Consider the following 24,448-nt stretch of genomic DNA (forward strand, 5'->3'; position numbering starts at 1 on the left):
AGCCTCATTTCTAATCCTGTCGCTCCTGGTGTGACCACACATCCATCTCAACATTCTCATCTCGGCAACTTTCATCTTTTGAATGTGAGAGATCTTAACTGGCCAACACTCTGCCCCATACAACATAGCCGGTCTAACCACCACTTTGTAGAACTTGCCCTTAAGTTGTGGTGGCACCTTCTTGTCGCATAACACTCCGGAAGCGAGCCTCCATTTCATCCACGCTGCCCCAATACGATGTGTGACATCATCATCAAAAACAAATGAGAACACTTTACACATCACAATACAATTTTCTATAGATAACATTTAAATAGAGAGAAACTAATGCATAAGTACTATAATTTGCTTTGTTCCATATAAAAAGAACAAATAATATTGTTAAATTTTTAGCCAAAAATCACTTTGTTCGACTCTGCCTCTATTGAAGCAGAACAAGTCTAATACTCCAGCCCTGGTTTTCGGGGATTCCATTTCGATCTAAACCCGGGGAAATATAAAATCATTTTGACACTGAAAGAGCATTGCTTTAACCAATATAAAGAACTGTGTGTTTAACACATCGGCACCAAATATAAACAAGAAAAACAAGATAAAAGAATCAAAATGTAAAGGTAAATGAGGAAGACGAAAACCTCAAAATCAAAAACCAAAACCCATCCTATAGAATTGCAATTGGAACATATTTTCAATACTAAATCCAATTACACCAAATAAAAATGGAAATTGTGAAATCTAAACAATAGACTCAGGTCACTCAACAAAAGTAGAAATCAATTATTTTCTTTTTCCTCAGAAAATCAGGAAAGAGACAAAACAACAACGATATGCAATCCCACTTCAAAAAACTGAAAAAAGAAACTCCTTCTAAACTTTTTGCATAAATATTCTATCCTTGGTACTTCTTGCTAGCAAAACTAACTTGAACAATATTAGGAAAGATTCAGCAAGGAACTAACAGAAGATAGGTAAATCCCATAAGAGAAAGAGAAGAGGAGAAAAAGAATTTTACTATCCTGAAGTCTACAATGCACAACTTACCTTATCATAATTAACAAGGTTTTACCACAATATTGAGCATAAAGTCAAACCACCAGTGCTTTTTCCAAAAGTTTTACTGACTTGAACCGCAAAAGAGACGTGAAGAGAGTGACTATAGCTAATATTCCCAATCTAACATCAAATGGAAACGTGAGCCGAGGAGAGTGTTGTTCATTTTCCTACAGGTTCTGGCATTCATGAAGCAGAACTTCAGCAACTTAAGTTAATTGCCTGACTGTTCAGTCTAACTATATTTTCAGTGCAAGCTGATTGACAAATAAAATAGCATCAGCTTGATTCAGTACAACATTGAGCAAGTACTAAATTCAAGAAGCTTGATTGCTTACCTTAGAAAAATTAGTAAACTCAAGAATCAAAATGATTGTGCAGATAAACTGGGTAAATATTTAGCATTCTACACAAGGAGCGCTGAGATGACCATTGCTGAAAGGAGATCATCAGACTAAAACCAGTACCCCATTGCATAGACCCATACAACATGGAAACTGCAATTGTAATCACAGAATTCTAGCTAAATTTCATCCTAGCTATAGGCTCGATATATCCAATCCTGTTCATCATCAAAGCCTGTGTCCCACAATCAATGGGAATCCATGCAAATATAGGAACAGGTTTCTGACTAAGGAACGTTATCCACATTAAACCTTAGCATAAACTGGAATCAGGAAGGAAGGGAGGCCCTCCAGCCCACCATTAATCACCAAGGAGATAGAGAGGCGAACGAAGGTTGCCCCTGGGAGGAAGGATTTGGGCATGGGTTAAAAGGAAAATCACCAAATCAAAGGGTAGAAAGCATAAGGAATCACGAATTACTCCACCCAAATAATCTGTATCATCGACTAACAACAACAGTATCATAATATCTGAAATCATGTTGTGACATGTCAATTCATATCTAAGAAAGTAGAGAGACAAATGTGGATGGACAACAGACAATAAACATCATTTTCAAGCCTCTATTTCAATTTCCAACGAGACACAAAACTAAACAAAGTAGCCAAGTTTAAGCAAAAAAATAAATGCAAGCTCTTCACCTCCTTTAAGGATCACCCAGAAATACTAAAGCTAAGAAGGCTATGGTGGAGGAAATGAGTGTTCTTCATGATAATTGAACTTGGGAGATAGTTCTTTTATCGCCGGGGCAAAAGAAACAATTGGATGTCACTGGGTATTCACAATGAAGGTGGGTGCTGATGGAAAGGTTTCATCTCAAAGCTAGATTAGTAGCCAAGGATATTGATGATCATGAAGGCATTATTCATCTTATGAGGCATCTTAGCAGTCACTTTTGGAAAAAAGATTTCTGTAAACTAAAATACTTCCTAGGCATTGAAGTGGCTCAATGCAGCCGTGGAATTTTCATTTCACTTGGGAAATAGGCATTTGACATTGGAAGACACTAACATGTTAAGTTGCAGACCAGTTGATACTCCTATGGAGCCAAACATTAAGACTGTTCATGATCAGAAGGAGCCATTGAAAGATCCAGGTCATTATCAGAGATTAAATGGAAGCTCCATTATCTTACGATCACACGACTGGACATTTCACCTGTGGTCAGTGTAGTTCGCCAATTTTTCTAGACTCCCTCTGACAGTCATTGGAACGCACTGATTCGTATCTTAAGTCATATCAAAGGTTCACCCAGACAAGGTATATTGTGTGAGTATAAAGGAGACACAAATAGTATTGGATATTCTGCTGCAGATTGTATAGGATCTCCTTCAAACAAACGGCCCGCTTCGGGGTACTGTGTTCTAGTTGGAGGAAACCAAATAGCATTGAAAAGCACAAAGCATGATGTAAAAGCTAGATTGAGTGCAGAGGCAAAGAACTGCGTAATGGCTTGAACTACAAGTGAGAGCTTATATCGTTAAAATAACTTCTCCAAGATTGGAGGTATGGTAGAGATGCACACATGTAATTGATATGTGACAATCAAGATGCAATACGTATTACTTTGAATCATGAGAGAACAGAACATATAGAAGTACATTGAAATTTTATTTGACAAGATTGAACCGGAATGCATTTTGACGAGCTTCATTAACTCGAATGATCAATTAGCAAATATTCTTACAAAATCACTTAGTGGCATGTTTAGGATTGTATGCTCCAACTTGAGGAGATGTATTATGAATTAGGAAATTATTTAATATCGCAAGAGCTCATTCCTTGTATACATAGGAAAGGTTTAGAATCCTAAAATTGTGTAAATAGGAACAGGAACTACTTTCCTTTCTAGGATTACTAGTAAAAACTTATGTAAACCCAACACGCTTGAGGGAATAACCAAACAATTCATTCCCAACATCTCTTCTTTTCTCATTATTTCCATATCCAAACTATCGTCACTTAACATTAGCTGTTGTTCTTCTTAAATTCGACAAGAATTTTGAAGGATTCATATGCAACTGGTCTTGGGAAGAACAAGTTAAAATAATAGAACACTTTACACATCACAAAACACAAGGAATTTAACTAAGATCACAGTCTAACAATCCATAGATAAAAATTTTGTCAAGTGTCAAAATTTCCAAGAGGAGCATTGCTATTGCAAGACAATCTTTCAGTGCTATGCAGCATGCTTTCCTAGTTCTACTCAAACGTTTACATGCAAAACCCAGGAAAGCCTTTCAATCAAAGGAAGATTCAAGTATTTTTTTTCCTTGATCGATTACATGTCACCTAACTTGCCATCGAATACAATTACAAAAACATTCTAATTATGCTTTACTTAAAATCACCTTTCCTTTTCATGTTACTTCAAGATGTTCAATTGTGTGTTACTTGGGAGCACCAGCAGAACTCTTTGAACCATTTTGATTAGCACCACCCACAATTCCATCAGCTTCCAAGAATCTACTTAAATGCTTATCATCCAGATGTTGCTGAAATTTTTTAATGAAAAAGTAAGTAAAAAAATAAATACATAACAACAACATACCCAGTGTAATCCCAGAAGTGGTGTCTGGGAAATGTAGTGTGCACGCACACCTTACCCCTACCTGAGAAGATAGAGAGGCCGTTTCCGATAGACCTCAGCTCATTGAGCTTAGAATTCAAAGAAGAGAGAGCTCACAGATAGACAATCTCGGTATTTCTTCCACTCTATAACACACTCCTCTTTATTCCACTCACCCTTCAAAAATTTGTCAGAATACCACCTACAGAGAAACCCATCATCAATCTCAGGATTCAGGGTTTTAGGTAAAGAGCAAGTATTCAGTTATCTAAGCAAACTAACTGTTCTTGAATCTTGACCCACAACAAAAAAAATAGCCAAAAGGGGTAAAGAAAGTTTGAATTTTTGACCTGTTGAAGCAATTATGGTAAGCCTCTCTGAGTTGAGCACAAGGTGAAGTAGCTAGCTGAGATGCATTTTTCTTCTCCTTGAAGATTCCCATGTTTATGGCCTACTACAAATCCATGAATCTACACAGAAACTGAGCAGTTAAAGTTTATTTTTGAAATTGTAATTCCAGCAATTTCTCCCTTCAAACGGCAAATCAAGGTAGGGAGTTTTGTGCTGTCAATGGGGGAATTTGGATTGTGGTCAAGTCTTAATTTGATCGTAATGATTTTAACAAACAACCATTTAGGGCTACTATTACAAATATAGCCTGTAATGCAAAAATAATCACAACTAAAAATGTGACAAGTAATTGAGAAACAACCACAGTTAAGAAAATGATTTGATTCACCAAATTAGTGCATCCTATATTCCACATGATCTTGTTGAAAGGGAAATTAACAATTGGTAAAATATGATTATTTCCATGCTATTACATGTTAAATTACCATTGAGCTTGTGGGTAAAAAGTTTTAAGTGTATTGCTTTGAAATTTGAGTACATATGCCAATTGATTTCTGATGGGATTGTTTCTTGTTTATGTTCGGTTTAAAGATGACTTTGTTAATTCTTTGACTAGTGGACTTACAAATAAGGTTTTGAAAAATCGAACCGAACGAAAAATTAAATCGAAAAAAGCGTTACTGATTTATTGTTATTGGTTAACGGTTATTTAATGATTTTATAAAAAAAATTATTAGGTTATCGATTCAGTATTGATTTTTTAATATTGGGTTATTGAGTAAATCGATAACCCATTAAGACTATAATAATTTACTATTTTAATTTTTACTCATACATAAATATCAAAGTATCAAATAAAATATATTAATATAATTACTATATCAGATTATCAGTACCCTATACAATTTATAGTTGACACTGTATATTTTTTTAGGTTCTAGTATTACTTTAGGTTCACAATGTCAAAATCTAAAGAACTAAAAACAGTGGTGGCTAGGTTTGCAACGACAATGACAAAGGTTAAGCGATGGTGGCTAGGGTTGTGAATTGTGAGTATTTACAACAAGAACGTTTGATTTGCTTGTTTCGTTATATGCTTGTATTGCGTCAAATTATTGGAGAAGTCGTATATTTTTTTTGAAATTTTTTTCTTATTTGTTAAACGAAAAAACAAACCGTTAAAGACCAAAAATTGATAAACCGAACAGATAATACTTAAAACTAAATCGAACTAACCGATACACACCTCAACTGAATACATATATACATATATACACTAGTGACATTAGTCCGTGCTAAACACGGGCCCAATAATTTATTTTGTCCTTAAATTTTTTAAAAAGATAATCCGTTAATAACATTGTTTATAAAAAGAAAAATATTTAGGTAAATTACCTTTTATTTCTCCCAACAAATGCAAATAAACACGGAATTTAACTTTAAAAGTTATGTATCTTTTATTAAAGCAAAGAAAAATTAAAAAATAATTAATGCTCTTTTGCTTTGTTAAAATTAATTGAAATCTATATTGGATCGAAAGTAATAATGTATTTTCTTTGAGAAAATATTATTTGTCATTTGAGGTGGATCCTTTTTATTATATTAGGTTAATTTGAACTTGATACTTTTAATACAGAATTTATATTTTTGTGTAAAAATTTAATAAAAATTATAATAAATAGTAAATATAAATAATTTTAAAATTTTAATAAGTTTGTGTTAAGAACCTTAAAAATTGAACTCCTATAGTACAAATCTTGAATCCACTATTTGTCATAGTATAAAGCAAATATATACAATTTGTTTTCATACTTTAGGAGTTTAGGTGAGTAGAAATGATTTCTTTACCAGTAGAATACTTAATTTAAACAAATGAATAAAAAAACTTTAAATATGAATTATGCCAATTCCCCCAACATTTAAAGAAAACCAATTAAACTTTTAAATTCTATAAATTTACAATTGTCTTCATTATCTCATATATTGCAGAAGTATAATATGCATTAAGTGAACTATTTTTTTAAGATTGAATTTTTTAACAATAATTCTGAATTTTTAAATGGGTGAAAATTTTCACCCGTTAAAAATTAAATTCCCTCCTCAACATTGACCAATAATCAAATTTCCCCTGTATCCTATACATTGTCTATTTTACCCTTGTCATATCACATATATGTAATACCTCTTTATATTATATATAATTTATTTTTTAACCTAGGTATTTATAACTTTTTCTTTAAGTTCATTAACATTATAAGTAGAATAATATTTTTATAAATTTGTCATAAAATTTAACATTATTTTTATCACCGTTATTTCAATATAATATGTATTAAGCATGTGTATATGGATTTATGCCTATTTTTGTCTTTCTCCACTTTATTACTCCGTACGTTTTATATTACTTGGCCCTTCTTGATATGGCACCTCTTAAAATAATTTAATTAGAGGTGTATTTTACTAAATTAACATTATTAATAATGCTTTAAAATTTTAAATTTGACTACTACCACTTCATGCAGTTATTTAATACTAAGGATAGAAATTAAAACCCATTAAGAAATTCTTTTGATTTCAAAAATTGGATAAATAAATTAAAACAACTATTTTTAGAATGAGGGTGAAGTAATAGAAATGGCGAGGGTATTCTCTATTGTCTATATAAATAAACAAGTTTGATTAGCATTGATGAAGTATTACATAAATTATAGTTTAAATAATTTTAAATCTAAATAAATACAATCTTTACAAAATTAACCTAAATTATATTAATTATTTTGTATTTTCTACATCAAAATATATTTGTATAGTTATTATTCTCTGCTATTTTTACTTGAATAAATAGATATTAGTGTTTTGATTATTATTATTAATAAAATTAATTTTCTCATTATGCTAATTTACTTCGATATAAAACATCATTAGTGTAACACCCTGTGTTAACCCAGCCTAAACTAAACTCGAGACCCTGAGGGAAATTAATGAAATGGACTGACCAGTGGACCATGAGGGCCACCTACGATTCGTAGACAGTTCTACGAGTCGTATGGACGACTCGTAGGCCCCTCCGACCCTCGGTGGAATTTTTGGAACTTGAGATCCATCCCTACGATTGACCTCACGAGTTGTAAGAGTTTCTACAAGTCGCAGAAGGGACTCGTAGAATTCTTTGGCACTTGGCCAAATTTCAGTAAAGGAAGTTGTCCCCACGAGTGTTGTTGACTAGTCGTCGAAGAGTCTACGAATTGTAGCAATGACCCGTAGAGATACCAGAGACTCAGATTTCTTAGAGTTTCAAAAATCTGCAAGGCAAGTCGCGTCTACGACTCGTCGAGTAGTTTACGACTTGTAGACTTGAGTCGTAGACCATAAGCATTTCTAACCCAGTTCCACGAATAGACTTGACGATCCGTTAAAGTTCCTACGAGTCGTAATTATGACCCGTAGGCGTCCAGTTTTAATTTTTAGTGAAGGGTAGATTGGTATTTTTCCTCTCTTTCCAAACTAAAACTATGATGTTTTGGGACTATTTTGAGTTCCTTATTAGTACCCTAAACTCATAATACTCTCATTAACACTTAATTTATTGGAGAGCAAGGATTAGAGAAGAAAAAGAGGGTAGGGTTCAAACGCTTACTCCCATTTTTCAATCTTCGATTGTTCTTTGAATTTCAGGTATGTAAGGCTGAACTAAAATATGGACTTTGTTCCTTCATGTGTCCATGATTGTGATAGATTGACTGTGAATGGATTGAGTCCCCATGATTGTGTTTATTGAAAATTTATTTCCTAAAATTTACATGTCTTACTGATTACTGATAAATTCATGCTTTCTACGAATTAGTTCCTTGAACAAATGATTTGAACTACTTTTTTATAAACCCTAATAGCATATTGATGGGTGTTGAATATAGATGTTTAAGAATTGAGTGTAAAGCCTTGAATTTATGAATGTATGATTGTGATTGAGAAGTGAACATGATGATAGTGTTGATGAACTTCATAGTCCTTTATATTTTCATAATTGAACCCAAGTGAATGGTCTCAAATGAATATTTTCATAAATGATTGTCCAAACTTCTCTTAAATAAATAATTGAGAATGATTGGGAAATTAATTGGTTGAAAGGATTGATTTGATAGAATTGTGAATTGATAAGAGTCCATTTGAGACTTATTGATTTGGTTTGATTGGATTGATTGTCTTATAATCTTTGAGTCTTGGAAGGAGTATCGAGCACCGAATTGGGTAAGAATAAGTAATAACTTGAACTCAATAATTACGTCACCAAACGTAGGATAGGATTGAATCATTAAGTCGGATATTTCTTAATTTATTTGATTGGTTTTGGATCCATTATTGGTTGATTCGTTCTTATCCTGGCAAGGTATTGGACGGACGTGGCAACAACGTTGGCTTGTTGTACTATCACTGGCTCATAAGTGATGGTTTTCAGATAAGAGAAACTATAATATAGGTCTTGATAGTACTCTAAGTGGAATGGATGGGATTGAATTGTATATGATTGGTCGTTGTCTAAATCTTAGTCTTGTTCAGACTTAAGACATCTTGATTAAGTTGTTCATCTTTCCGATTTGAGGTCTCTGAACTGATTTGATTCTACCTTAATGTATGTTTCATTCTACTATATTACATACTAATAAATTTCATGTGCTGGGGTCCATTTGGGCTACATCATTTTATGATGCAGAGACAGGTACTAGAAATCATCAATAGGCGCGTCATTGAGGATCTATTCGTATTCAGCTGATTAATGAGTCCTCCCTGCTTCCGGAGAATACCACATTTATCTTTCTAGCTTTTGAGTTTAGTTTTATTCATTTGATTTGAGGTAGCCATGAACCTATCATTGTGTTATACCCCGCACCTTGGTACATTGAAGCATATTTTTTTTCTAAAAGATTTCTATGTGGTCCACGTTATCTATGAAGTTCTACGTGAGTAGTGATGGTTGGAAATAGGTCTAGAAGGCTTCGGAAGGAGTTGGAGGCCAAATAAGGAGTCAAGGGACTTAACCTACTTGCGTAAGCTACAAACTTGGATGGCTTATAAAATTAAGCTACTTGAGTACACGTCGAGCTTAAGTAGCAAAGATTATATGGGTTCTTAAAGTGAGACAAGGCCACGAACCCACGAAAAGGAGCAAAAACTAGATTTCAAACTTACGAAAAGAAGCAAGTAGGTGACAAGTAGGTGATGCACCTACTTGGACTAAGTAGCTGACACACCTACTTGGGATGGGCCCCACGTGCCATGTGGCAGCTTTGGATTAGATGCATAGATGAAGTGGCGCCCTAGGGGGCTGACACGTGTCACCCCTAGGGGCTGCCATGTGTCACTCCTAAAGGAAGGGTATAAAATCCTAAGTCATGACTAAGGGCTCTTATTTTCAGCTTTGTACTTAGACATATTTTCAGCTTGTTACTTAGAACTAGTGAGAGTAACTTGAAGAGAACAAGAGTAAGAGAGAAACAACCATGGCAGCAAAGTGAGGCCCTCAATTTCATTCCGTCAATTAATTATCTAAGGTATTCTTCAACTAGATAAAGGTGTTAACAACGTGAATTGATAGTTGGGGCAGCGAAAGAGTGCAACGAGCAGCCACCAACTTTTCAGCCACGTTGAGAGCTCTTAAAGTCAATTTTAAGCAAGTTTGGGGAGTTGTTTGTTAAGGTATGGCTCGATTCTCTTCTCCCACATTTGGGAAAGTATTTATACATATTGTGGGTGTATAAATATGAGTTGAAAATATGAAAATATGCATGTTACGGCTGAAGGATGTTCTACAAACTCTCAAGGAAAGAGAGTTGTATGCTAAGTTTTCAAGGTGTGAATTCATGCTTGCTTCTGTGGCATTCCTAGTCCATATTTTATCTGAAGAGGGTATACGAGTTGATTCACAAAAGATTAAAGAGGTTAAGAACTAGCCAAGGCTCACATCCCTAACTGACATAAGAAACTTCTTGGGTTTGGCCAGCTACTACCGTAGAATTATTGAAGGGTTCTCATCCATATCTTTACCGTTGACTAAGCTAACTCAAAGGAAGGCTAAGTTTCAATGGTTAGATACTTGTGAGAAGAGTTTTCAAGAGTTAAAAACAAGGTTGACTATTGCTCCTGTGTTATCCCTACCCGAGGGAACGGATGGTGTGGCCCTCTATTGTGATGCGTCTAGAGTAGGATTGGGTTATGTGTTGATGTAGAAGGGAAAGGTTATTGCGTATGCTTCATGGGAGAAACTACTCGACTCACGACCTTGAGTTGGCAACCATAGTGTTCGCTCTTAAGTTTTGGCTCACTATCTTTATGACATGCATCTTGATGTGTTCACAAATCACAAAAACCTTCAAAATATGTGTTTATCAGAAAGAGCTGCACCGGAGGTAGATAAGATAGATTGAGTTACTCAAAGATTATGATATGAACATTCTCTACCACCCAAGTAAAGCTAATATTGTTGCTGATGTCTTAGCAGGTTATCTATGGAAAGCACTGCCCATGTAGAAGATGGAAAGAAAGAATTGGCCAAAGAGGTGCATAGGCTTTCACGTTTGGGAATTTAACTTATTGACTCTATTGAGGGTGGTACTATCGTTCAAAATGGGGATGAATCATCCCTAGTTGCATAGGTGAATAAAAACCAAGATCAAGATCCCATTCTCCTCCAATTGAAATATGATGTTCACAAGCAGAAGGTAATAAATATTTCCAAAGAGGGAGATGGAGTGTTGAGGTATCAAAGGAGATTGTGTGTTCCAAGCATTGATGGTATTTGAGAGAGATCATGGAAGAGGCCCATAACTTTAGGTACTCCATCCATCCAGGTTCTATAAAGATGTACCATGAATTGAGAGAATTATATTGGTGGAGTGGAATGAAGAGGAATATAGTAGAGTTTGTGTCCAAGTGCCCAAACTGCCAACAAGTTAAAGTTGAGCACCAAAGGCCTTGTGGAGTAGCTCAGAATATAAAAATTCCAGAATAGAAGTGGGAGATGATCAATATGAATTTCATTACACGTTTGATGCGGTCTCACAAACAACATGATTCCATTTAGGTGGTTGTGGATAGGATGACCAAGTCAACCTATTTTTTACCGATTAAGACCACTGATACCGTATAGGATTATGCTAGATTGTATTTTAGAGAGATTGTCAGACTTCATGGAGTCCCTTTGTCCATCATCTCAGATAGGGGAGATCAATTTACTGCTCAGTTTTGGAAGTCGTTTAAGAAAGGTTTGGGTTCAAGATTGAACCTTAGCACTGTCTTTCATCCGATGAAAGACGGCCAGGAAGAGTGCGTAATTCAGACTTTAGAGGATATGTTGAGGGCATGTGTTATGGACTTCAAAGGTAATTGGGATGATCACTTACCCCTTATTGAGTTTGTATACAATAATAGCTTTTATTCAAGCATTCAAATGGCTTCTTATGAAGCTCTGTATAGGAGGAGATGTAGATCACCAATTAGTTGGTTCGAAGCTGGTGAAGTTGAGTTGATTGGGCCAGACTTGGTTCACCAAGACATGGAGAAGGTAAAGATCATCCAATAGAGGTTGAGAACCGCTCAAAGTCGCCAGAAATCCTACACTGAACTTAGGAGAAGAGATTTGGAGTTCGAAGTGAATAATAAGGTGTACTTGAAGGTCTCACTCGTGAAGGGTGTGATGAGATTTGGAAAGAAAGGGAAGCTTAGTCCCTGCTACATTGGTCCCTATTAGATTGTGAAGAGGATTGGTGATGTAGCCTATGAGTTGGAATTGCCATCAGAGTTAGCAGCTATTCACCCTGTGTTTCACATCTGTATGCTTAATGTCGCACCCCATTTTTCTCAAAATAAGTTTTACAATGACGTGACAACTTTTTTTAGGATTTAAAAAGAGAAGAGTTGCCACCTAATGAATTAAAGGTGCATTAGGGCATCATTCTATTCTATTTTTTTTAAAAGGGTCAATTGCTACCAAAGTTCAGGTAAGGGTTCAAATTACCTCAAAAGAAAGGTGCTAGACACCTTTCGAGGTCCACAACTGTAGGTCCCCGATGAATCTTATAGTTTATGTAGGGAGGGGGGCATAAAACAATTAAGATCTCTTATATTATTAAATTAAAGGATTAAGATGATAAAAGAATATGTAAAAAAACAAATAAAATTAATTAACTAAATAGAATGGACAAGCGAGAAGACATAAATTGCATAATTAAATATAGGAGGAAACATAATTTTATTAGTTAAACTACCCCAAATAAATACAATCAAACATATTAAGTATTTAAATGAATAAGAATTTAACTAAACTAAATTAAATTATACTACTCGAATCAGTGTCAGGCTTATTAATCGAAAGGCAAAATACATAAAGTATGCCTGAATCACCTTTCATCATTTTCGAGGGGTCTATTTACCCCTACTCCTCCTAGGTTTATTTATTATTATAATCCTAAAGCAATCTAAAAGAAACAATAAAACTAACGTCCTGAAAGGTGTCTAACATCCTTACATAATGTCCAAGAGGCATTGGACTTACTAATTGGATAGGTTCTAGACTTAAGGAAAATATAGGCCTTCTAATTAGACATCTCGTCAAACAAAACAAGTAGGTCGAGCAGTTAGCGCATAAAGTCTCAAATAAGCGTCTAGTTTGATTAATTAGCATGCTTGAAAATACATTCAAGTTGTGAAGGCCATAATAAATATTAGGTGTGTGTGCATATACAATCAAACGTATAAATCATAACATAAACTTGAATAACATGGGAAAACATCAATTATCAGACATGAGGACAATTTCAATTACTAGATTGATTATAATAAAAGGAGGCATTCTTAACAATTTTAGTTATTAAAATGCTAAAATATTACTTGTAAAATTCCATGAACATAATTTCTAATTAGAATAGCATGCTGAAAATTTATTAAGGATATTATAGACATGATTTTCTAAATAACACAACATACTGAAAATTTATTTAAAGCTATGACCATGGTTCTGATACACATTTATTAAAATTCTATAGGCATGATCTCTAATAAAATATACTGCAAATATTTATTTATTCCCGCAGGCATGGTTTCGTATATGAATTAATATGTTAAAAATAATGATTATATCCTATAAACATGGTTTCTAGGAAAGGTCACATGTTTAACATATTTTATGAAAATCTTATAGACATGATTTATATATAATATAATATGTTGATAATATAATTAAACCCTATAGGCGTGATTTCTATATAATCTAATAGGGTCAAACACGGGAGACATGGTTTTATTAACATAGAGAAAATATCTATCAAGTCCTTTAGACATGGCTTCTTTATGATTTATCATTCTGAATATATTAAATATATCCTATAGATCTAATTTCAATGCGAATTAAAAAGAAATTTATTTATTTGATCATATAGACATGGTAGCTATATGAATTTGCATGCTGAAAATTAATTAATAGATGCCCATAGACATGATATCTAAAAGACGAATTATAATAAAAACTGATCCTCAAAAAAATATTTATAATATTATCACAACTTAACTTCACCAAGACAAAATAACAAATTATTTGATCTACATTGCATAGATTTTCAAAGAAGTCAAGATTAAATACATACAAATATGTTGAAATAACGACAGATAATTAAGCAAAAATCCAGATTCAACTTTAGCCATATAACGAATCCTTTTCTTCTTTTAGGAATAAATGGATGAACAGATTCACTAAAAATATATTATTTTAGTTTAGACCTATGATATACTAGTGGTATGATTTTAACTAATATGATCAAGCGGTTAATTTTCATAAGCATATTATCAGACACATAAGGTAAAAATAAAATGCAAGTAGCACATTAGTTCCCCTCTCCCTTTAGACTGTCTCCAAATATTTTATGATTATAGAGTAGTTTTTTACAGATAAATTATTACAGAGCCAAAAGAATAAGTGAATAAAATACACACAAAATTTTTAGAAATCTAAAATAAGACTAGATGAATCAGGAAAGTCCCCTCCTCGACAAACTCTCCTCATCTTGAACTTCAATGTTCAAAAACTGTTAAATCAATAAAGGAGATATAAAACAAGAAACCAAGAAGATAGAATATACACTAATGTAAGAATAGGCAAACATGCAAGAGGATATCAATTATAAGTTCTACAACTAACACCATATCGCACACAGAAGAAAAAAGACTAACCTGGATGCTTCCTTTTGTTTTTACGCATGTTATGCAAAAAATTAAATAATTCATAGCGAAAGGAGGAGGTTGAATTAAATAAAGGAACTAACCAGTTAGGCAGATTAACTAATCAACAAATAAACCGGATATGAACATCACTTGAAAAAAAAACTAGACCAGAGGAGACTTTTTAGAATAGTAGTATGCCACGAGAATATTATTGCTTTTGAGAGTGAATTATTGTGCTTGAAAACATGACCAAAATGAGAGGAAAAGCTCTCTTTATATAGTAATGAACCCAAATCAGTACAAGAAAAGTAAAACGAAGGAAAATAAAATTAATAATCTAAAGTTACCAAAAATGAAGGAGTAAAACAGTTAATCAATTAAGTCTATGATTCAGTCAATATTTGACCAAAAATTAGGCTTAAGAAAAGGAGATTTCTTAAAAGAAAGAATATCGATCAACACCATGTCTAGTTTACTAATAAATCATATAATTAAATATTTTACATTGACTCCACATATTCCATCATGCCAATAAAAAGGACAAGTCTTTCCTAATATACCAAATTAATCCCCGCTATAACTATTCATCATCTGAATTATAGAAAATTAACCATAAATAAAAAATTCAAACAAAAGACAGAATCAAAAACTAATAAATCAGAAAACTTAATTCTTTTCAAAGCTAATTAAGGAATAATTAAAATAAACCAAAATTGAGAAAATCAATCGATTGGTATGTTAATTCACTAAATTAAATCGAATCGAAGAAACCAATAAATATGTATTCTCAAACGATATTTGCCATAACAAGAACAAACTAACAACATCAATTTACCACAATAAGAATAAGCAAGAATCAAAGTCAGCAAAATCAATCATAGAATATTATGCTTTACTTAATTTAATTCTGGAATTAAATAATCCATTAGTCAGTTAAGTTGTACAAATTAAGCCAAATATACAAAGTAATAACAACTCTTAATCAATTTTAAAGCAATTCCAACAAAATGGAATTTTAATAAACATAATTACCATACTAAGGATGAACAATCAGCTGAGCTAAGCGATTCAAGCTAAAACATAATTTTGACAACAAAGATGGAGTTTTCCACATAGAGCATAGATTGTTAAATATTAACAATTATAAAAAAATAACACCAAACATGAGATTATTTCAGAGGAAGAAGACACTTAAGCATGAAATGATCCGATGATTTAGAACAAATAAGAACTAAAAATAATGAACAAACCTAGATCCGTCTTCAACACGGCAAAGTCTGTTGCCATTTTAAACTTTGCCGTAGTTAGCTGTTCGGTGCCTCATCTTCATCGCCAACCGAGTTGCTGGGTTCGTCTACCCTCCTTATCAAAGGTTTCTTCAAAGAGATACAGAGGGGTTTTTCGTGTGGTTCTTTGGTCGGCGAGGATAAACATAAAGAGAAGAGGAGGGGGAGTAAGGGGAGAGACGAAAAGGAGAGAAGAGGGACAGAGAGAGGTGGTGCCAACTGGGTGTCTCCACCAGTTGCGTGGAGCGACTGTTGGCTAGTGGTCTCCATCCTCGAGACGGAGCGACAATGGTGGTTCGTCGGTAGGAATAGCATCAACGACTAGGAGAAGAGAGGGAGGTGGGAGGCGGATCACCTCGCTGGCGAGATTTCGCTAGAGACAGAGCAGGCGAGAGGTACAGTGGAGCGAGGGAGATGTGCAACCGAGGCTCTAGAGATAGAGGGAGTGAGAATGAGAATAAATGGGATTAGGTTTTTGCTTGTGGATAATTAAAATAGGAAAGAAAAGATAGATTTGATCTCCACTGTTGGATCAAAATGGATGCACGATCCAGATTAAATTTGGGTTTGATCAAGATGAAATGGACGGCCGTGATGGGATTGGAATTGAAATTGGCTCTTATTTAGTTACAATTGGCTAGAATTTGACAAGAATTACACAATAAAATGGCTAGAATTGACATGATTTTTAATAAAATTGAATAGAGAAGGTTATAATTTAAATAATTTGAAAGAAAATTGAATGGATTGCTATTTAATTAATAAAAATACTACACATATAAAGTAAGTAAATAAATAAAAAAAATTCATATAAAAGAAATACATTTCATAATATAGCTTTCTTTCCATCCAACTATTAATATCATAAGAAGGTTGTTAGCTTAGGGCAGAGGCTCCCGAACCGTACGTGAGCTATCTCGTACGGTTGTCACCCAAGAATAGGTGGAGGGCTTATTAATGGCATATCTGGGGGAGAGAGAAAAAGAACAATATAATGTATTCATATTACTTACTAAATAAACACTTAAAATTCAAAACTTATGATGATGATGATGATGATGATGATGATGATGATGATGATGATGATGATGATGATGATGATGATGATGATGATGATGATGATGATGATGATGATGATGATGATGATGATGATGATGATGATGATGATGATGATGATGATGATGATGATGATGATGATGATGATGATGATGATGATGATGATGATGATGATGATGATGATGATGATGATGATGATGATGATGATGATGATGATGATGATGATGATGATGATGATGATGATGATGATGATGATGATGATGATGATGATGATGATGATGATGATGATGATGATGATGATGATGATGATGATGATGATGATGATGATGATATGTACGAAAAATCATTATTCAAAAATTAATAATTCATAAAATAATTAAATACTTATACAAATAATAATAATAATAATAATAAAATAGTAAAATTAACAATAATAAAATTTTGTAAATTATGAACACCAATATATGTAATTAATCGGATAAAACTTAAACATAAAATAAAAATAGATAAGCTTTAAAATACTTACTCAATCAAATAGCAGTCCGAGAGTGGATTTTAGGTAGGTCAACATTAGGTGTCAACAACTTTCCCTATTTGCTCGATGATAAAGGATGAATTTTTGGACAAAGACGTTGACTGAGTAGTTAGTTTTGATCGACTCACGGAATAATGCTAGCAGACCAAGTAGAATTGTGAAAAATGTTTCGCCCGAGACTTTAGTTTCAAGTCGCCTACATATCTATGGTTTTATGAGAATCAAGCTGTATGTAGTTCTTGATTTAAGAACGGACAAAGTTCTTAAAAGATGAAAAGACGATAAAAGTGATAGTAGCCTAAATTGATAAGATTAGAGCGGAAGAGCACATGAGTGTTGCAGCGAGGATAGAGCGCGAATATGATCCATGTCGAAGCGTGCTACAAATAATAACTCAATATCTGATCATAAGGCATATGATTATTAATGTAAAATAGACAAATCTGAGAGTATTCGCAAGACTTGTAATAAATATTCAGCAGATCGATGGCGGTCTAATGCCAATAGTGGTTTCAAATAGTAACTCGTTAATAGTCTTGTTTGAATAGTAACTCAATAATGGCCTAAGTAGCTGAAATAATAATTGGATTGGAATAGTCCGACTCAGATAGAGGCAAAATAATATCCTAATCTGAATGATAGCCAATAATAGCTTGATTTGAATTATAACAAAATAACCCCCCGATTCGAATAGAGGTCAAATAGTATCTTGCTTTCAATAGTAGCCAATAATGGCTTGGTTCGAATAATAGCCAAATAATAGCCTGATTCAAATACTAGTCAAATAACAACTTAACTTGAATAATGACCAAATAATAGTTTGGTTCGGGTAGTAGCCAACTAAAAATAGTAGGCAAATAATAGTCTATTTTGAATGATATCCAATAAGCAGCTTGATTCGAATAGTAGCCCAATAATAACCTATTTGAATAGTAGCTGAATAATAACCCAATTCAAATAGAGGTTAATTGGTAACTTGATTCATTTAGTGGCCTATAAATAACTCGATAGTGGCTCGATTTGAATAATAGCCAATAATAGCTTGATGTCTCGTGAGATCGCAGTCCACTGAATTTTTTTTGAGGGGATCCTCAAAAATTTCCTTCCCCAGTGTCAAATATAAATTATTCCTCCTTCTTTCATGTTGAAGAAGTTGATCTTGCTCATGTCAACGAGTCTTTGCAATCTGTGGCTTATAATAAAATTATTAAATAAATAGTTTAGAGAATATATGACTAAATAATTAAATATGGTGCAAATTCCCATTTAGACCATGAAATTCATCTTAAGACGATAAGGATGAACGTCTTAGACTATGACGTCTTAGGGCCATGATAACAATGAACTCCTCAGGTTATGAAATGGTGTCTACAGGCCATGAAAATGATGCCTTTAGACCATGACGCCTTCGTAACATGATCAACAAAAAATAAATCCCTAGGACATGAAATGATGATCGCAGTCCATGAAAATGATGCCTTTGGACCATGACGCCTTAGGAATAAATAATGATTAAAGAGAGCGTATCTGTTTTTCATGTACTGTGATACATGTAGCTTGATGCGATGGTGATTTTGTATAGTTTCCTTCATCCAATGCGATTGGGCTCGGTGCAGATGTAGTTTTGGGCACATCATAGTTTTCTGGCATAATATATCTCTTCGGGCATAATGAAATTGTTGGGCTCAATGCAATTTTTGGGCTCAATGTACTTTCGGGATCGATGTAGATTCAATTCACGGGTTCCATGTAGATGTAATTTTTGGGCTCAATGCATTTCTCGGGCTCAATGCACTTCTCGAGCTCAATATAGATGCAATTCTCGAGCTAAATTCCCTAGCCTGGGCTTAATGCAGATGCATTTCTCGGGCTCCATGCATTTCTCAAGCTCAATGCAAATGCAATTCTCGGGCTCCTTGTATTTCTTTGGCTCAATGCAAATGTAATTCTTGGGCTCCATGCTTTTTTCGGGCTCAATGCAGATGCAATTCTTGAGCTTCATGCATTTCTCTAGCTCAATGCAGATATAATTCTCAGATTCAATGCAGATGCAATTTTCGGACTCAATGCATATGCGATTCTCAGGCTCAATGCAGATGCAATTCTTGGACTCCATGCATTTCTCGGGCTCAATGCAGATGCAATTTTTAGGCATAATGTGATTTTCTTAGCTTGGTGTAACAACTAAGGACATGAGGTAGCTTAGTCCCTTGTCTTGTTAGATAGGAGCATCTTTTTTTGTATGTACTCTTCACGCCCCGAGAGGGTACCCTAGGCGTGGCCGGCACTCAGAAACCATCTCTGGCTTCCGAGAGAACCACTTGGTCTCATTACTCATTTGTTCATCAGCGGAAGACTTAATAATACTAATGTGGGATTGTCATAATCAAAGGAAAAATATATAATTCTTAGAAGAAGTAGTTTCTAAGGAGAACTACTCCGATTACATCATCAGACTCTGTCTATGAAGCCTCTAATACTCTTAGATGGTGCCAATGACATGTCCATGGCTACCTCAAAAGAAACATCACACTCAACAATAATAAAAGGATAAGGAGTTCCTTCGAATACAAGAAGGACTCACCAAATAGCTGAAAAGAAATGATCTTCAACGATGCGCCTGTTGAGGATCTCTAACACCTGTATCTGCATCATAAAACGATGCAGGTCGAATGACGTCAGTACGTGGAATGTACGAGTATGTAAAATGGCAGGAAGGTAAGGACAGATATCAAGAAACTCCTCTCAAGAAAACTCAGCTCAGAACTCAACATCATCTCAACATGAATATGTAATGCAAGTTTAAAATATAATAATAAAAATAATAGTAATAAGCAATGCTTACTCAGTTGGGAGTTTCTCTAACCGACAACCATCACTTATGAGCTAGCGATGATACAACGAAGCGATGTCGTTGCCACATCCATCCAATACCTTGCCAGGGTAAAGGACATCACCATCTTGGATCCATTCATCAAAGTCCTCTTTTTGGGACTTAAGAGGCATAGCCTCCATCCTACGCTGGCTACGTAGTTCTGGGGTTTGAGTCAATTAAACTCTTACCCAACTCGGTGCTCAATACTACACCCAAAATATGTGCTCATATTAAACTCATCATCTAGTCTCATTGGACTTTAATTTAAATCATCAAACTCATCTCATTTCATGTTCATCAATCATTATACTTCCAAAAACATCATTTACATCTCATCAAAACATCTTGCTCAAAATATCATTTTCTCAAATTCATTCAAATTCGACTCTTTTGCTCTTTCAAAACTCAATAAAATACATATATAGTATTAATTCATATAACTCTCTTTTTATCAATAAAAATAATAAAAAGCCAACATCTTTACTCAAAACATGTGTAAAAATATTCATGAACATTAAATCAATTAGGATTCATGGGAAAGTAGCCATGAACAATAATTCCAATAATATGAGAGATAACAATAATAATAATATTAATGCATAAATATATCAAACTCAATAGAAGAAGAATTAATTCATCTAGAATTCAAGATTTGAATAAAACTCAACTATAACTCAATTATAATAAATTTAAATATTGGGCACATGGACGAACTCAATCCAATGCTATGAAAGCCTTACATACCTTAAATCCGAAGATTTACTCCGAATTGGAATACTCTTGGATCCCTAGCCTTTTCTTCTCGCCGGAGCGTTTTGTGTACTACCCGGAGTATAAGAATAACCGGAGTAGTATTTTTATACTACTAAAACTAAAACTATATTTGAGAAGAAGTATTTAGAGAGAAGAAATGCTTAGGAAAGCTTGATGAATAAAATGAGGAAATAAGGTGGGTATTTATAGGTGGGAAAGAGGGACCTAACAATAAATAAAATAATTATAAAGAAAAATCTGAAAATTTAATGGAATATATTGATGTCATGAATGATGTTAAATGGAGGACAATTTATGTCATGCATGATGTCAAATGCATCTAGATGTTTTCATGGTAGGTAAGATGAGTTCTTTTTAACAGAATACTCATTTTCGAAGCTACGTTTGAATAAGATAAATTCCTTATTAGGATTTGGTTTCTTCATAAGAATTGTAGATATGGAAGTCTAGTTTCATATCGTTCAAGAATCAACCAATTTGGAGCAACCTACAGTGAGATATGAATTTTCTTCTATCAACACTCAATTCCGTCACAGCACTATATCTTGCAAAGATTAATTTATTTGACCTACTTATACTCCGAATTTGAAGTTATGTTCTTCATGAAAGTTGTAGGTAAGGATGTTGTGATTACCCAGAAATTTGAATCACCTAATTTGGACCAACCTATGAAAAGTTATGTCCAAAATACAAAGGCTGTATTATTTTTGTCGAGAATTGAAATACCGACATACAACATTTTAGGGGTTGTTACAATATCTCCCCCTTGGGATCATTCGTCCTCGAATGAAGATGAAAATAGGAGACATAAAGAATGAATATCATCAATACATCAACTCCGATACTCAAATGGTTAATGACTCAAACTCAAGAATAAACATCGACTCAAAGGTAGAAGTAAGGAATATTACCTTGAATATCGTCATCAGAAGGCATAAATAGATGAGGATAGTTAGCCTTCATATCTTCTTCAGCTTCCCATGTAGCCTCTTCAACAAATTGATTTCGCCATAGGACTTTGACAGATGCCACTTCCTTAGTTCTTAATTTGCGAACCTGACGATCAAGAATTTGAACTGGAATCTCTTCATAACTCAAACTCTCTTTCACCCCAATGCTCTCAGCTGGGACAACAAGTGAAGGATCTCCCAAAAACTTCTTAAGCATAGAGATGTGAAACACGGGATGAATAGCAGCTAATTCTGGAGGCAATTCCAATTCATAGGCTACGTTACCTACCCTCCTCATAATCTGATAAGGACCAATGTAGCGGGGACTAAGCTTCCCTTTCTTTCCAAATCTCATCACACCCTTCATGGGTGAAACTTTCAAATATACCCAATCGTACACTTCGAACTCTAAATCTCTTCTTCTAACATCAGCGTAGGATTTTTGGCGACTTTGAGCAGTCCTCAACCTCTCTTGTATGGTTTTCACCTTCTCCATAGCTTGGTGAACCAAGTCTGGTCCAATCAACTCAGCTTCACCAACTTCAAACCAACCAATTGGTGATCTACATCTCCTCCCATACAGAGCTTCATAAGGAGCCATTTGAATACTCGAATGGAAACTATTATTGTATGCAAACTCAATAAGAGGTAAATGATCATCCCAATTACCTTTGAAGTCAATGACACAGGCTCTTAACATATCCTCCAAAGTCTGTATCGTACGCTCTGCCTGGCCATCTGTTTGCGGATGAAAAGCAGTACTAAGGTTCACTCTTGAACCCAAGCCCTTCTGAAATGACTTCCAAAACTGAGCAGTAAATTGAGCTCCCCTATCAGAGATGATAGACAAAGGAACTCCATGCAGTCTAACAATCTCTCTAAGATACAGTTTGGCATAATCCTCTGCAGTGTTCGTAGTCTTAACCGGCAAGAAATGGGCCGATTTGGTCATCCTATCCACAATCACCCAAATAGAGTCATGTTGTTTGCGGGTTCGTGGTAAACCGGTAATGAAGTCCATATTGATCATTTCCCACTTCCATTCCGGTATTTCTATATTCTGAGCCACTCCACAAGGCCTTTGGTGCTCAACTTTAACTTGTTGGCAATTTGGGCACTTGGACACAAACTCTGCTATATCTCTCTTCATTCCACTCCACCAGTATACTTCTCTCAAGTCATGATACATCTTTGTTGAACCTGGATGGATGGAATACTTAGAATTATGGGCTTCTTTCATGATTCTCTCCCTAATACCATCAACACTTGGAACACATAATCTTTCTTGATATCTCAACACTCCATCTCCCCCTTTGGTAAAAGCCATTACCTTCTGCTTGTGAACCTCATCCTTCAGTTGAAGAAGAATAGGGTCCTGATCTTGCTTTTCTTTCACCTCTGCAACTAGAGATGATTCGGCTCCATTTCGTACTATTGTACCACCCTCACTAGAGTCAATAAGTTGAACTCCCAAACGCGCAAGTCTATGCACTTCCTTTGCCAACTCCTTCTTTTCCTCTTCCACATGAGTTGTACTCCCCATAGATAACCTGCTAAGAGCATCAGCAACTACATTTGCTTTACCTGGGTGGTAGAGAATGCTCATGTCATAATCCTTGAGCAACCCTAGCCATCTCCTTTGCCTCAAATTCAGCTCCTTCTGGCTGAATACATACTGTAAGCTCTTATGGTCTGTGAACACATCCACATGTACACCATAAAGATAGTGACGCCAAATCTTAAGAGCAAATACCACAGCTGCCAACTCAAGGTCATGAGTGGGGTAGTTCCTCTCATGAGTCTTAAGCTGCCTGGAGGCATAGGCAATGACCTTACCTTTCTGCATCAATACACATCCCAACCCAACTCTTGAAGCATCACAATAGATTACAAAACCATCCATTCCTTCGGGTAGGGATAGTACTGGAGCAGTAGTCAATCTAGCTTTCAACTCTTGAAAACTTTTCTCACAAGCATCAGACCATTGAAACTTAGCCTTCTTCTGAGTCAGCTTAGTCAATGGTGAGGATATGGATGAAAATCCCTCAACAAACCTCCTGTAGTAACCAGCCAAACCTAAGAAACTCCTTATGTCGGTTGGAGAGGTGGGTCGGGGCCAGTTCTTAACTGCCTCAATCTTTTGAGTATCAACTTGGATTCCATCCCCAGATATAATATGACCTAGGAATGCTACAGACTCAAGCCAAAACTCACACTTTGAAAACTTAGCATACAACTCCTTCTCCTTAAGAGTTTGAAGGACAATCCTAAGGTGATTAGCATGCTCACTCTTACTTCTAGAGTAGACCAAAATATCATCGATGAAGACAATTACAAACGTATCTAGGTATGGCTTGAATACTCGGTTCATGAGGTCCATAAAAG

General features: G+C 34.7%; 1 protein-coding gene and 1 long non-coding RNA gene across 2 annotated transcripts; both read right to left on the reverse strand.

The window, feature by feature from the left end:
* Positions 1–3,521: 3,521 nt before the first annotated feature.
* On the reverse strand, positions 3,522–4,669 carry LOC129888318 (uncharacterized protein At4g33100). Its single transcript, XM_055963319.1, has 3 exons — positions 4,378–4,669; positions 4,145–4,229; positions 3,522–3,953 (listed from the first exon to the last, which is right to left on the reverse strand). Exons 1-3 carry the CDS (start codon positions 4,467–4,469, stop codon positions 3,849–3,851), a joined length of 282 nt encoding a protein of 93 aa, XP_055819294.1. The 5' UTR covers positions 4,470–4,669; the 3' UTR covers positions 3,522–3,848.
* Positions 4,670–14,248: 9,579 nt separating this feature from the next.
* On the reverse strand, positions 14,249–16,323 carry LOC129888319 (uncharacterized). The gene is made up of 2 exons (XR_008766622.1): positions 15,838–16,323; positions 14,249–14,451 (listed from the first exon to the last, which is right to left on the reverse strand). It is a non-coding gene; the product is annotated as an uncharacterized LOC129888319 (long non-coding RNA).
* Positions 16,324–24,448: the final 8,125 nt, after the last annotated feature.

This window comes from Solanum dulcamara, chromosome 5 (genome assembly GCF_947179165.1).
Source record: "Solanum dulcamara chromosome 5, daSolDulc1.2, whole genome shotgun sequence".
NCBI classification, from domain to species: Eukaryota; Viridiplantae; Streptophyta; class Magnoliopsida; order Solanales; family Solanaceae; genus Solanum; species Solanum dulcamara.